The sequence below is a fragment of the Prionailurus viverrinus genome, chromosome C1 (assembly GCF_022837055.1).
Source record: "Prionailurus viverrinus isolate Anna chromosome C1, UM_Priviv_1.0, whole genome shotgun sequence".
Taxonomy (NCBI): domain Eukaryota; kingdom Metazoa; phylum Chordata; class Mammalia; order Carnivora; family Felidae; genus Prionailurus; species Prionailurus viverrinus.
Genome location: NC_062568.1, coordinates 134307714 through 134323712, shown reverse-complemented (window position 1 = coordinate 134323712; position 15999 = coordinate 134307714). Strand labels below are relative to the sequence as shown.

The 15999-nt window shown below is 37.6% G+C and overlaps 1 protein-coding gene across 4 annotated transcripts in view; it reads right to left on the bottom strand.

The window, feature by feature from the left end:
• Positions 1-306: 306 nt before the first annotated feature.
• Positions 307-15999, bottom strand: part of ARHGAP29 (Rho GTPase activating protein 29) — a 67037-nt gene continuing 51344 nt past the window's right edge. For all 4 annotated transcript variants that reach the window (XM_047870546.1, XM_047870548.1, XM_047870547.1 and 1 more), the window contains 10 exons: positions 15405-15541; positions 14806-14910; positions 12495-12593; positions 11102-11241; positions 10635-10823; positions 10226-10363; positions 6180-6412; positions 4633-4963; positions 4399-4507; positions 307-2348 (listed from right to left, as the gene is read on the bottom strand). In XM_047870546.1, the coding sequence (XP_047726502.1) occupies positions 1459-2348; positions 4399-4507; positions 4633-4963; positions 6180-6412; positions 10226-10363; positions 10635-10823; positions 11102-11241; positions 12495-12593; positions 14806-14910; positions 15405-15541 (2371 nt within the window). In that variant the 3' untranslated portion in view covers positions 307-1458. The remainder of the gene's footprint in view (positions 2349-4398; positions 4508-4632; positions 4964-6179; positions 6413-10225; positions 10364-10634; positions 10824-11101; positions 11242-12494; positions 12594-14805; positions 14911-15404; positions 15542-15999) is intronic.

Genomic DNA, 15999 nt, shown 5'->3' with positions numbered 1-15999 from the left:
CCTAGTCTCTAATGTCATATAGAGCTATAACAGCAATGCCCCATAAATGCATTCCATGTTATATAGTAAGGGATGTATGAGCCCAAGTGTTGACCATTAAGCCAACAGTTAATAAATCTTAAAGTCTCATGCCCTAAGAGGCAACAATTTCAGAGAAGCCATGAGAACTTAATTTATACATGAGAAGCCATGTATACACACACACACACACACACACACACACACACACACATTTTTTATCAACTATAACAGGGTCATATAAAAGCATTTTCTACAAATATAATTCACACATAGGAAAAGAGGCTATTTTACTTTTTTAGTCCCTTTTATACCCTATTTTAGGCAAAATAATGAAACCCAGAAAATAACAGGACTGTACTAGTTCTAAAAACTGAGAATTTGATAAATGAAATACATCTGTCCAATCATCTACACCTTCTCTCAAGTTCCAAACAATGATCCTTATCGAACTATACTCTTAGAATCAACTTAAATAAATCTCTGCATGATTTGGATGAAACATACATCGTCAACGGTTAAAAGTCCTGGTAGAAAAAGTACATAGAATTACTTAAAAGCGAAAACATTTCATACCAAAGGAGTGGTTTAAAAAAAAAAAAAAACAGACAATATGAAGAGGAAATGCATTGAATTTTAAAACATTTTTGGACCATTATATAAAATACCAAAAGGTTCAGAACTGTTGAACAACAAAAGTTTATGCAGAACAAAGCCAAGAGGTAAAAAAAAATATTAAATGTATTAAAACCATCTAAAGCCAAATAAGGCATAGCTGAACTATGTAATTTAGAAACAAGCTTAAGTGCACTTTCTTTGTACAATTCAATTGACTACCACATGGAAAATCTGACAATTAACCAAAATGCAATTAAATAGAGATTTGCAAGCCTTTTGGCCATTATGTAAATATTAAAAAGTGAACTGCCAACTGAAAAATAAAAGGTTACATATATACCATACAAATGGTCGAAGACACACTATAAAATTGTGTGAACAAAACAATCCTACCAAACAAAGATCTTTCAGGCACTTGCATTCAGAAATATTTCTTTTATAAATAAGCAACATAGTTTCACTTCAAAAAATAAAGCTGATTTTCCCCAATTGCACCTGTTAGTTGAGAACTATATCATATATTAGGGATGCATTTAAATGAACCATTTTATGGGAAAAATCAACTGAACTTTAAAAAACATGAGTCCACCTATTTATTCACAACTTTAAAAATACATATAATTCCAGTGAGGCACAGATGGGGCCCTATCAAAACAATCTACCATTCGACATAACCAACACAGTATAATGTAATATGACGACAAATAGCAAAATCCATGATTTGGCATACTATACAAAAGGGGCCCTGTCAAAAGTTTCTTTCACAAAACATAATACCACAAAACAAAACAACAAAAAGAGAAAAGCTGAATTCTGACAACCCTACACAAACTGTGGGATTTCATCTTCAAGGTCTTCGAATTGTTGCATTCGTTTTAGCCTTGGTCTCTGACATGCTGGCAGCACATCAGGCAAGTCCCGCTCCTCAGGGCTCTCTTTAGGCTTCCTGGTGGGCTGTGTGGGGGCAGCTGGAGCGTTTTCAGAGTCTGGCACTGTTCTTAGCGCGTGCCCCTGGGGGGTGGGAGTTGTGCTGGGAGGCGGTGCTGGGGAGGGTGCTGCAGCTTTCTCCTCATCCCCTTTCACACCACCCATGGGAGCACGTGGTTTATAAAACGTTGTCCAATGCTGCGGCTGCAGTGTTCTGGGCGCTCGGACAGGAGCAGGAGGACAGGAATCAGAGGACCGTCTCCCAGACACCTGTCTCACTGGCCTCACTGATTCTGAGTATGGCTTACTGGGCTGGGCGGCACTGACTGGGTGGCCCCCAGTGATCCTGGGGCTCGTTGTCAGTCCTCTGTCCTGGAGTGCACTGGGCACAGTCACTGCAGTCTTTACAGTTAGGCCATTTTGTTCCCATTGTTGCTCCCAAGGGCTTTGTAGAGTTGACTGCTCAGAGCCATCCAATTTGGAACAACCAACAGAAGGAGTATCTTTCTTACTAACTCCTTCAAAGGTAGGATTCCTGCAAAACTTGTCGGAATTTACAGTCCCCATATTTCTGCCATTTCTCTCATTTGGAGGGCTTGCCAGAAGAAGTAGTCTATCTACAGGCAAACTTACAGGTCTCATCTTGGTCCTTGGAGCATGCCTTTCAACACTGTTTGCTTCCCTATCTGATTTCAGATTAAGTGGCTTGGAGGTTTTACAAACATCGTCCATCTTCTGTGATGCTGATTCAAGCTCTAGGTCTATAAGCAAACCCACTTTGTTGTCTAAAAAAGGAAAAGATTTATTTAAAAATCAAATTTCATGGCATGTGGTTAACAAGAGAGTCTGAATGATTTATAGATGAAGAGCCAATTAAAACAGCAAAAGTCTTATGTATTTTTCCAAGTTATTCTCAATTATCTATGCAGAGCTCAATCTGCTATTTTCAGTTACATTCAACCCACAGTGAGAACATATCCTATTAGATGCCTTAGATGCCCCTTCTTATCTGATCAACTAATAAATGCACTATAACATTCGTCCTGTCCCATTAAGGTTGAATTGTTCTGTTTTTGGTAAAGGCAACACCATTCTCCCCATTTACTGTTTACCCCCAGGCTTACTTTCTTCTCTCTCCTACAGTCTGGACCCGTGGCCCACGTTTTCTCAAACTAGAATGCTCAGCTCCTTCAAACCTTGTCCTTTTTTGCAGTGTCTCCCCCGAAAAATTCCCATTCCTGGAAAATTCCAGCCCTCTGCTCATGGCTCCTCTTTACTGCTGGAAAACATCAAACAAGTCTGTGCCTCGGCACCATTCTGGCTTTGAACTTCAGCTGCCCTGAGCACAGCAGGCAGTCCTTTCCCGTTGCCGGGCCCTCCCCCCACATCTCTTAGGCAGAGCTTTGCAGACAGGAGGCCATCAGAATCACTGGTCAGTCTTCATCTCAGCTGACCTTCCTCCTTACCTGACACCACTGACCTGTCTCCCCTGGGCTTCCAGGGCAATGCTGTCTCGTGTTTCTTTCCCAGGTCCTTCCCCACATTTAAGGACCACTCTAAGGGAACTGAGCGGTTGTGGTCGGGCTATGGGCACCAACTAAAATATGTTCCTTAAGTTCCGAGGGACAAACTTATCGTGTAATGGGTAAGAGTGCATACTCTGAGGCCCACGTGCTGGGTTTAGCTCAGCTCTACCGCTTTTGCACTGGGCAAGGCAATGTCACTGTCCCTGTCTTCATCTACCAAGAAAAAAAAATCATAATTGTATCTATGATGATGTGTGGCCTAAATGATGTAATCATGAAAAGTGTTCACAATTTTCTGATATGTAATATGCTTTCAAAAAAAGGACATTTATGAAAACTGCTGTTCCTAATTGGGAGCCCTAGATCACAAGAGTGAAATAAGCACAGATATAAGTTCAAATACTGACTCAACAATTTATTGGGGGCATGACCTTTGACTTTATTTAACCACCCTCAGACTATTAGTCTATGAGTCACATGGGGCTGGTACTACCTACCTTACAGCACAGAATTGTTATGAAGATCAACTCAGATATACGGAATCGAACAATAATCACAGTGCTTAGCACAGAGCAGGCAAATACTTAATGAATGTTAGCTTCCTTACCTTTTAGATTCTGTCAGACTATGATCATTGATACAGGATTACACATCAAATTTAATGTGTATCACTACGTTTTTAAAAACTGGAAGTTAGCTCTGGTGATACATCGAATTATAGTAACAAATGGAAGCCTTTCACCAGCTTGACAGCTAACCCCTGCAACTAAACTTATCATACAGTGAATAAATTGACTGTAGTCAAGTAAATAAAAAAAGACACATATTTACACATATTTATATACATATTTATATACACATATTTATGCTTAATACATGAAAGGTGACAGGTAAAAGCACTTGAAAAAAGTTTTAGGAGTTTTAAGAGTCTATTTTTAATTTTAGGATTCTAGTTGACTTGGTATGAGCAGTTAGGTCAATACAATACTCTATATACTAACAGATTGTATGATAATTCATACTGTTCAACACATTTCTGCCTTGACTTTACTTGAAGGCAAAAATGAAAAAGAACTTTTTGGAAAGGGAACAAAAACGACTATGAATTCCAAGATGTCTTATTGTAAAGAATGACATTCATTCAAATATAAGGTATAGTATAGAGCAACTTTTTAATGGCCAGTAAAGATCCATTTACTAATGAAATTTCTTTCTCTGATTTCTTTTGACTTCACTCATTTTGGCTTTTAGACATAGCTAACTGGCACAGTTTTAAGTCAGCAAACATGTATTTTACATGGCCACTCACCGGTGAGACATGCATCACATTTTTCTAATGCGTTTTGCTTTCGTTCTGATTCCTCAAATGATGTAGCTGGCTCAAAACTTTTGGTTTCACTACCCACAGTATGCATATCCTGTTGATGGAGAAGAATTTTAAATGTAAGAAGTAAAACACACCTTAAAACAATTCAAAGATTTTTAACTTACTAATACAAACATTACAAATTTCCAACACAATTCCATAAAGGTCAAAACTCACTTCCTTTGAAGAGAAAAACAGTGGCTTCGTAGAATGTTCTGGGTCTCTTTCTTCTGGTGACAATAGAGGCTTTGGAAGACAGCCTTGATCAACATGAGATGCAACACCACCTATACTACACACAACTACATCTTGTGGCTGCAGGGACCCATCGAAGATCTTCTGTGAGTAAGTAATGAGGAACTCTACCAACCGTGCTTGATTTGAGTATTCAGCAAGAGAGGAGATGGTGACAGGTGCTGTTGTGGGCCTTGGCCTAATGAGACTTGGGCCAAATATCACCCCCAAATTTTTGGAGTTCATTTTGTTTTCTTCTGCATGATCCACGACTCTGTGAAATAGAACACAGAAAACTGTATAAGATTCGCCTATTAGATTTCCTTGATGGTAGTTTACTATGGGTTGGGAAGGGTGGAGGAAAAATGGGTGGTACAAGTCTAGAAAAAGGAAATATTTATTTGATTAGATATTGACCACACAGAAAATTGGGTTTCACAGTATTGGATCAAATTTAATTAAGTAGAAAGAACTACTAAAGTTTTACCAGCAGAAAAGCAGAAGCAAAAAAACCCTAAGAGCTGCTCCCATCTTAGTATACAGCACATCCTCCAGGTGTTTATGCTGGAAAGTTAAACATTGTCGATTTCTCTCTCACTGCCACAGCTAGTCTTCTGATTCTGCCTCCTAAAGATCTCTCTGCTCTACTGCCTTGTTTCAAGCTCTCCACACCTTTCACTTCTAGACTACCCAAGAAGTTCTGAACTGCAGTAGAGGACCCCCTCCAACTCATTCTCCATATGGCTGCCAGAAAGACCTAACGAGCAAATCCAAACATGTTAAATTCCTGGATCAAAATTCTTCAGTAGGTACAGAAGGAAGACAGTCAACTCATCTGGCAGGTATGTATGACTTTATCAGGACTCTACCTAACTCACTTCAAGCTACTGCTTGCTTTGTCCTAGCCTAACTGAATTATCTATACTTCCCAAATGCAAACTTATCTCGTGTCTCTGTGTCTGTTACCTCCTACCCGGAATGCCTTTTCAGATTCTTGGTCACCAAACCACCACCCAGTTCTTCACATCTGGCTAAGGGCTACCTTCTCTGATTCATGACCTTCCAATCCCCCATGTTCCTTTGCATGCTGTGCACGGCTCCCTTAGAACAAGAACCGTGCTGCAACTGCACTTGTCTGCAGGTCTGCCCCGAGGCTGACAAGCACAACAGGTGACAGAAACCTTACATTCTCATCCTTATTTTCCCAGCAAGAGCCTGGCACATAGGAGGCAACTGAAGGAAGGATGTTAGCTGTAAGAACATATACTCAATGTCTCCCTTTCCCTAACACATATTAGAAAGAAAATGTTCCTTTTAAAAACATCACAACAATATGAATGCACTTAATACTACTGAACCATACACTTAAAAGTGGTTAAGAGGGTCAATTTATGTGTATTTTGCTACAATTTTTAAAAAACCAAAAAAAGCAAAACGAAAACACTGATTTCCACCCACTAATGAATGCTTGTCTTACACAAAATTCTTACCGCTTAAGATGAACTATGAGGTAATGAAGACTGTTAAAATTTGACACTGGCAGTTGTCTTAGGAGGTCCTTGCTTTTTATAAGAATTCGGTTTATTTCTATACATATACTCGGCCATTTTTTGTCCTCGGAGTTATCCTTTTTTGACTCCTGTTCTTCATTTACATGTTGGATCTCTTTTGCAAGGTCTATAAATTCTTTGTACAATCTGAATAAAATGAATGGTTCTGGGAGCTAAAGAAATAAGATTACATTAGGAATATCAATCTGTCCATTTTTCCCCCGTTAATAATTTACTGACTAGCTACTGAGTGATTTAGCATGTCCATTACGATTCACAAGATTTAAGGTTAATCCTCATTATAAATGTATACGTTTGTTACCGATGCGATCTATAAGGTGAATCTGACATCGTCAAAAATTATATTTATATTAAATATGAGTTAATTGATAATCAGTAAAACTTTTTTAAAACGTAAAGCTGCATGATGGCAATTTAAAACTCTGCTGTACCCTATACCAATTACATTCATGACTGCCCCAAAGTTAGCAAGATCTAGAGCTGTTTTATTAAAACCATATTAAAAGTCATATTAATAACATTAACTAGAAAAAGTTTATATTCTGAATTTTATTGGTATGGGGTAGACAGAGAACAAAATAATACAGGGTCCTTGTGTTTTACTTTGGCCAGACTGAAGACCAGCATAAGACAATATGGCTTACAAGAAAGACACTGTCAACATTTTATCTAATTTTTAAGAACAATTTGAATTGCCCTAAGTGGGTTGAAGAAAAGTTCCTCTCTCAAACTATCAAGGGGCATGATCTCCCTACCGGCATAACTGATTCCAACGTTTACACTGCTCAGCAATGGAAACAGCATATCTCTGGCTAGCTGGTGTCCTACACTATCTGTGGTGAGGTTGGCACCCACCTCTCCGATCTCCCCTGCTGGAGGAGAAGCCTTGACATTAATTTTTACCCCTACTACTCTGGGATCTAAAGGAGGTCACTTAGCCTCTTGAGGTTTCAAATTTCCCATATATAAGTAAAATGAAGACTGCTTTCTAATACTGTAAGAATTGAATAGTTTCCCCACACTAAAGTGTTGGTCCCACAGTATTCCTGAGACGGAATAGTACTGGACTCCGTTTATTTCCTCTCCCTGACTGGCTAGGAGAGATAAAGGATGATTCATTGTGAGATTAAAAGTCATTCAGAGGTACTCTGTCTCCATTTCTCAGCTGAATTCTGCAAATGTGAACATCCTGTAAAAAGAAATATAAATAGTTTTGTGGGCTAACATGATGGATCCAACATTTGTACCTAGTTTCTTTCCCTCTGCAACCCCACTAAAACACAGTTAAGCCCACAAGACTAGCAGAAAAGGAATGTAGATAAAAGCAACATTTCACCACTGAAGAGCAGATAAATAAGTAATGACAGCAGTCCTGAGAAAGGTGAAATGAGAAACAACACAATTTATAGGAGACTCAGGAACTGTCAGCACTAGGTACTCTGATCCTGGAGAACGGTGGACTATTTAAGAAGTATTAGATATCCAGATCCTTGTCTCAGCAACATGCTTCTGACCAACCTCTTCCCCAGAAGTGTGAGAATTTTTTTTCTCTGGGCAGTGTAGAAGAGAGGGCTTCTGGATGGGCAAAGTCAAGCACAAACAACAGGTGGTCAACTTCTAAAAATAGGGATTTAGTGATTGTATGCATGCTGAGGCAGAGACCATGGGGTCTTCTTACCCAAATTGGCTCACAGAGTTCTGGCACCACACCTATAGGCAGGGAAAGACCCTTCTGTGGGGTATGAAGCCAGCCTGAGAGCACAGACCTAGAGATACAGACATCAGGTGTTTCCCAAATAGCCCTTCTAGATGACACTAAAGCTCAGAATCTTTAAAGCCTTCACGTATTCAAAAACTTCCAAAGAGACTTCAATTTCCAATTCTTCCATTTCAAGTAGACAACCACAGAAGACAGAATTTAAAAATAAGTTTCAAAAAAACCAAATGAAGGTCTAGAACTGGCAATATTGCAATCACTAGCCACACAGGGCTACTGAGCACTGGAAATGTGGTTAAACGACATGTACTCTATATGAAAAATACACACCAGAATTCAAAGACTCAGTAACCTTTCCTTCTAATAATTTAAAAATACTGATTAGATGTTCAGATGATATTTCAGTATGTTAAGTATGAAAATTAACTTCACCTTTTTATGTGGCTCCTAGAAATTTTACTATTATATATAGGGCTCACATTATATTCCTACTGAATAGTGCTGAAGGCTAAGCAAAGAATCCTTTTTAGAAAAAAGCTGTGAATATCTCAGATAAATAAAATATTACATTCATTAAAAAAGGATGCTGTAAAAGGAACAGACAGCCAAGTTCTTGGAAATTAAACCATGATCTCAGAAATGAAATAGATCAAAGTAGATGTGGAAAATAAAACCGAGGAAATCTTTTTAAAAAGTGTTAAAACAAAAACAAAACAGAGAGAAGATGAGGGAACTAGAGAACCAGTATAAGGTGTCAGGTATACACATTTAAGTTCCAGAAAGAAAATACAGAGAAAACAGAGAGGAGGAAATGAGCAACAAAATTAGTCCCAAGAACAAAAGGGCAAGGAGGACAGAGCTTGTGGGGTTCCTGGAAGGACAGAGGAGAAGACACATGCATCAAGGCATCAAGGTTGTGAAATTTTAAAACAATGGGGAGAAAAGAAGATTTGACAAGCTTTCAAAGAGAAAACAACAGCCCTCATACAAAAAATCAGAAATGAGAAAGATTTCAGGCTTCAAGGAGAATAAAAAATGTCTCAAAAAAAAGTCTCCAAAATTGTGAAGGAAAAGAATTTCTAGAGTAAGATACTATAACCTTCCATACTATCCATACTCTTTCATCCCATTTAAGAAAGCAGAATAAAGACATTTACAGATAAATAAGATTTCAAGAATCTACTCTTATTCCACCTTGCTCAAGGATGGCATGACCAAAACAGGAACATAAACCATGAATAGGAAGACAAGACACAGAAGACAGGTGTCCCCCTCAGAGAGGAGAAGGTGAAGGGAGATCCTAGGATGACAGATATTCACAATAATTAAAAAGGATCTAGATGCAGAACAGAACTCCAGAGATGGACATGGCCAAGACCATCACTGCTCTGCTCTCTGTGACTCTCTCTTCATTTTCACCCAAGGACAGAATGCAGCCACACTTGACCCGTATCTTTTTTGTATTTGGCTCATCATAACAATGTGCTGATTGTTTCTACAACTGCTCCATGAACTGCTGCCTGAAGCCACTAAAGCCAATTATTACTTTACCCCACAGGAGTGTTTTCTTTGGATCTACTCCTAAAAGCCCCAGATTCAACAGTGAGCATAAAAAGAAAAAATACAGAGCAGCCCACCCCTGACCATATTCCTGCTAAATCTCCAGTACTCAGCTTATTTGAAAGCCCTGCAGATGCCCCAGATACACTGAACTTCATGTTCCCAGGATGCACTCATGATCTTGCCCACTGGCCTCCCACATTAGCTATGTGAGAATATCAGTGAAGGTAAAGTTGGACTATGGCCTTTGCTTACACAGCTAGATTTATGCTTTCCTCTCAGTTACCTAAACTCATTACCTCTCAGTCCTCAATGACACATTAACGACACACTGTGTAGGAACATACAACAGGTATTAAAACTATTAGGAAAAGAGAAGGAGGTATTAACAAGGTTAGAAAAGAGCCCAGGGGCCGAGTTGAGCACCACAACTGGAGAAGGGCACACAGGAGCCTTCTACAGGGTGATGTTCTATTTCCTTAAGTGAGGTGATGGAAAATGAATGTTTTGATTATTATTGGTCTTTAAACTATATATGTATTTTATATGCTCTTTGATCTGTACAATTACAGACACATCAATATAGTCTATGTCAATGAAAATATATGTGTAGTAAATGTTATCAGCAAAACACAAGTCATATTTTTTCTTTCTGTTTAATGGTACTTTTCAAGGATGAAAACGTTACCTGTCGAAGGTATAATTTCAAGACGTCACAGATGTCATGTGAACTAAATTCTGAAATGTCTACCAAGTGCATTCCATTTTCCAAGGCTTGACACAGTTTTTCAGTTTTTATTTTGTTTCCACATACACGATAAATTCCCTTAAGAAAATGGAAAAATTGGGCAAAATTCTCCTTTAGTATCAATGGTTAAATGAAGACATATAAATATATCTGATGTGTCTATTTCAATTTTTCTTAATAATTAAGGAAAAAAACCTAGGGCCAAGTGAGGTATTTTCCAAATTAATCTGAATAAATTCAGTTCCTTATTAAAAATTGAGAGCACTGTTTTCCTTTAAAGTCTCACCATTAGAACAAATCACATAGGGATTTGTGTTTTTAAACTTAATTTTTAAGAGTTACAATGTACCTGTAGACACAAGGCTCTGTGTTCAATCTCTGAAGCACATATTTTGAGTATAAATGGGATGCCATCTGATTCCTTTTTTGCAACTTGTGTGAATTCTGCTCCAAATAAGTGTATTTTCCCTGGAAGTTTCTGATGACCACAAATGATGACTAAATTTTCCAAACACTTTCGGTGACAAACAAGGAGACACTACAAGAAAATAACAGTTAAAACATGGTTCACTCACTTTAAAGCTGTGAACAACAGAGCAAACTAGGTAGAGTGGTAACATAACAAAAACGAGTTTAAAAGGTACTGGTGTTTGAAATACACTCAATATCTGAATGAAATATAAAATTACAGAAAGTACACTATAGTTTAATTTCTTAAAAATATACCTGCAAGAGATCTCAATCAATAAAATTAGCAACAAAAAAGTATACAGAAAAGAGCATAAAGGAGCTAATGTAATTCCAGAAATGTCTTACCTCTTCACATTCAACACCTTGGAATACTACAATGCCTTCACAATCCCTACATTTTGTGGGGGACCTTAATTTTCGAAACTTGTGAGTGAGAGCTGCCTTTGACATCAATGTTTTCTTAAATGTTCCAAGGGAATTGGGTCCTTGAAACAGAGATAAATTAGTATAAGAATTATAAAATGGCATAAAAATTATAACACATGATACTAAGTTTTAAAAAATCTTTAGACCTTGTAATAATTCATGCATTACAAAAAGCTGTTAATTTGAGTCTGTAACATCAAAATAAACATTCAATTTATAGATCTCTTCAAGGTAAACATTTATTAAATATTTGAGCAATGGGTAAAAATCATGACCAAACCAGTAAGATACTTCTAATATAGCATGGCATAATGTTTTCAGAATCAGTAAATCTACACTGTTATTAATATACTCTTTATAGCACCTGGAAGGGTGTTATGGAGGTGGCATTACATTCTTAGAAAATGCCCCTATAAAAGCTTGAAAGAAAGAAAACTAGCTGTATGAGACCAGTTTGTCAGTATTATTTGCATTGAAGATAAAGCTACTCTTCTTTTTTTTTTTTTAATGTTTTTATTTATTTTTGAGACAGAGAGAGACAGAGCATGAGCAGGGGAGGGGCAGAGAGAGAGGGAGACACAGAATTCAAAGCAGGCTCCAGGCTCTGAGCTGTCAGCACAGAACCCAACGCAGGGCTCGAACTCATGGACTGCGAGATCATGACCTGAGCTGAAGTCGGACGCTTAACCGAATGAGCCACCCAGGCACCCCAAGCTACTTATTCTTAATTCATTATAAAATTACAGATAATACTAGCTAGTTCTGTATCAATACCCTACCAGAGGTCAGATGTTCCATATTATTTTAGTTAATGATGCCCAAAAAGGTATATCAAGTTTTCAAATGTGCAAAACTTATTTATATGAGTCTAATTCAAGTCATTAAGGTAACTGATATATTTTGTATCTGTCAACCTCTGTAACTTTCCTTGTCCTCAAGAATGTATTTACTTTTTCTGCCTAGCTTCTTCCACTCTTTCTTTTAAAGAGACTTTTTCTGAGTTTCTCATGCATTGCAACCTTTTAACAGTTCAGTCACTGTATTTGTTTTATAAAAGATCAAAATAACTAGCCTATTTTGGCATCAAATACATTTTAGAGTTAGTTTTGTTGCTTATTCTTTTATTTTTATTTGTAACATTTCACTAGTACATTATTAACCCATACTTTACATAATTTTGGGGGATATATTTAAGTCATTATTATGTCTCTTAACACACAGCAAAGTAATTCTTTATACTATTTTCCTAATATCATGCAGTGCTGCTGACTCAAATGGTTTAGTGGGTACTTGATTCACATTAAAGCAATACCAGCTTCTGAAGGGGAAGGTGGCTCTCTCTCATCTAAATCATCGGCAGAAGACATGGTTCCACTGGATGGAGTTCGTGGAAGTTTTCGATGAAAGTCTCCTAAAAGAAAATTGTGAATACAATCACCTGACCAATGTAGAATTTAAGAAATGGGTAAGGACAATATTTTTGGAATAACACAATCATACTATTCTGCTCAAGAGAACAAACAGAAATAGAAAAAGCTGCTTCCATTCGCAGACTTTGGATATAGGGAATTATGATATTTATTACTAGGAACAACAGAAAATTCAACCAAACCTGACTTTTCCAAATAAATTTAAAATTGAGGAATCATACATTCCAGTAAGACCTTACTGCCAACTTCTGATAGTAAGTGTTAGACACTGTATGCTTTACAAGGGCAAGGAATACTGGCATAATGGTAAATTGTCATTAAATACTCCTTGAATTGAGTTACAAAGAAATGTATACAGTGTAACCTAAAGCTGTCTAAAACATACACACATCTATGATTACAGCAACACAACAGTAAGATCACATTAATGTTGCCCAGGAAGATGGGAGAATGGGAAGCAGGAATAAAGATCCCTGGCAGGGAGGTAAGAACACAGGACACAAGCCATGTCAGCAAAGGACACTGTGCAGGTATCAGAGCAGCTGGACTAGGTAACGAGGTTTATCTGCTCCCTGCTGATATTAAAAAGAGGGCGATATCTAAGTGGAAGATTTCACTCACCTCAAGGCCTTAACGATCTTAGGGCTGAGAGATGACTTAAACCAACATCTTTCCCTCCAAAAGATTCCTTTCGAAATATGTTTAAGAGATACGTGGTCATCTAGTTTTTGTTTTGAATGTGTTCTTACCGACTGAGAAATCATGGGGTCACATGTTCCATTCAGAACAATTCCAACTGTAAAATGGTTTCCTTACATTTTTGAGCAGCAGTCTGCCTGCTTATGAAACCCAGCCTCTGGTCACACTTCTCCCTAAAGGAGCAGACAAGCCCTGTCCCTGTAATCTCTTCACACTCCAATATGTGAGGACAGCTGTCATGTCCCCAGGTTTCCTCATTCCCAGGTCAGGCATCCCTAGGTCTTTACCATTTATCTTGTGACTAGTTTACAAATTTTTGTCTTTATCACATGAAGTCTTGTAGGATTCCAAATAATTTAGGGTGTGCCCTAGTTTGGGTCTTAATTTCTGGGGATAGCTACAACCATCTTGTGTTTACAAAGCTAATTAGAAATATCTAGTTAAGTATTTAGGCTCTTATCTCCGGGGTGCCGCCTGAATGGAGCTAGTTTTAAAGGAAGACACAAAGTAAGCCTACAAACCCCAATGCTGCATAGAAGTTATTTCTAAATTTAAACTCAAGAGATGTATTTATATGAATAAAATTTCTGTAATATGTAGAACACTATAAAAAATATCTTGGACTTTTGAGGTAGGCTAAATCTTATAATACATCTCCCACAGTGCCAAGGATCCTAGGAGAAGGGCCAGGAAGAATAGGACTAGAGCAGTCTGGTAAAAGAGTGGAGGAGAAAGAATGCCAAAGTAAGAATCTCATGGGTTTGAAGGAAAAATCTCATGGGTTCAAACGCCACCTTCTTTTCCTGTTAGCTGTATTACCTATGGCTTATCTTCGTTAAAGCCACTAAAGCAGAGTTCAGAATATCTATCCTGCCTCTCTAAGGAGCATGGAATTCTCTTTATCAAAGTACCTTTTAAGGTGCATTTATAAAAATTAAGTAACTATAGGCACAAAAAGTGGTGTTAACTATATTGTTCATCTTAGCAATTAACTACAAAGCAATCTAAAAAATACAGTTATGTTCACAGAATAGTATACTATAGAAGATATGGTATGAAATAAATACAGCTATTCACATCAACATGAATCTTAAAAAAAAAGATGAAAGAAGTCACACACAAAAAATAGTATATAATTCCATCTGTATAACATTCCAAAGAGGGAAAAGCTCAAGTAGATACAGGCACTAACACATTTAAAATAGCTACAGAATTATTAACAAAATTCAGGATGATGGCTTATTCTGGTGGGCAACAGGGCAAGGTTTTCAAGGAGGTGTCCACAGGGCCCTTCTCATATACTGATAATATTTTATTTCTTATAGGCTGGGTGGTGAACACATGAGGATCTGTTTATTTTTCTTTAAACTGTGCGTGTATATATACACACTCCTCTAGGACACAGCTCCTTATAAAAATAGTGTAGTTAAAATATATCCCCCCAAAAGGAGTATTTCATTGAATTTTCTCTGCTAGACTTAAATACTTACATACCTGGACTTATAGATTCAGAATCCAGAGATCTAGATTCACTGCTTCCACCAGTGCTCTCAGAGTCACTAAACATCCCAAATGTCCATGACCTTATAAAAGAAGGACCTTCAAGAAAAGAATATTTAAAGTCAAACTTGGCTACAGAAGGATTTCATCAGGCAAAATACTGACATTACAGAAATGAGACAAGTCCAATTCCTTTAGCAGTGATCAACCATTGACTTTAAGATAGTTGCAGTGTGGGGTGCCTGGGTGGCTCAGTGGGTTAAGCATCCAACTTCATCTGAGGTTATGATGTCACAGTTCATGAGTTCGAGCCCTGGATCTGGCTCTCTGCTGTCAGTGCAGAACCCGCTTTGGATCCTCTGTCTCCCTCTCTCTCTGCTTCTCCCTCACTCACACACTCTCTCTCTCAAAAATAAAGATTAAAAAAAAAAAAAAAAAAAAAGAGCTACAGTGCTTACAACTTTGACTAAGGTCTCACAGAGTTATAATTCAAGGCCTGATTTTTAAACTTCAGAGCTGCAACTCATTTAATAATCACATTTAAATAATTTGATCTTTCATAAATTAGAGCTCCCTTTAATGTTAAACGCTACCTGTTACATCAGCACTATTGGAGCATCTGTCCTCTTCAATCTTACTAGAGGGGTCAGCAAGGCGCACTACATCTTCTAACGAGTCGCTGGGTCCGTATCCAGAAGTGTGAGGACTATTTAACTGCTTATTTACATTCCTAAGAAAAACCCAAATAAAATTCATCATTTAGGAGAATGACTAATTAACAGCCTATTTTATTCTATTTTCAGAAAAATCTGTTGATTTAATGAAGAGTAATTAAACTAAGTGAATATCAAGAATAAACATTATAAGGGTTCAGCTTCTTAAAGGAGATGTGAAAAAAATTTATTAATCACTTGAACTTGTTACAGCTGAAACATGGAAAAGAGGAGCAAAAGTATGGTTAATAATTCGTGTCATGGTTAAACGTTTCTAGTATAACCACTGCAGAAAATGGAGGTTGTTAAATGTGTGGGCATTCAAAATTGACATGGTTTGCCACTCTCAGAGGATGTCTAAATCTCAAAGAACTGAGCCTTGTGTCAAACTGAAAAGCTTTAGTCTTACATGAGTTACATCGGGATATTAAAAAAATTCAGAAATTCTGCTGTTAGAAAAGACACCAACTTATAC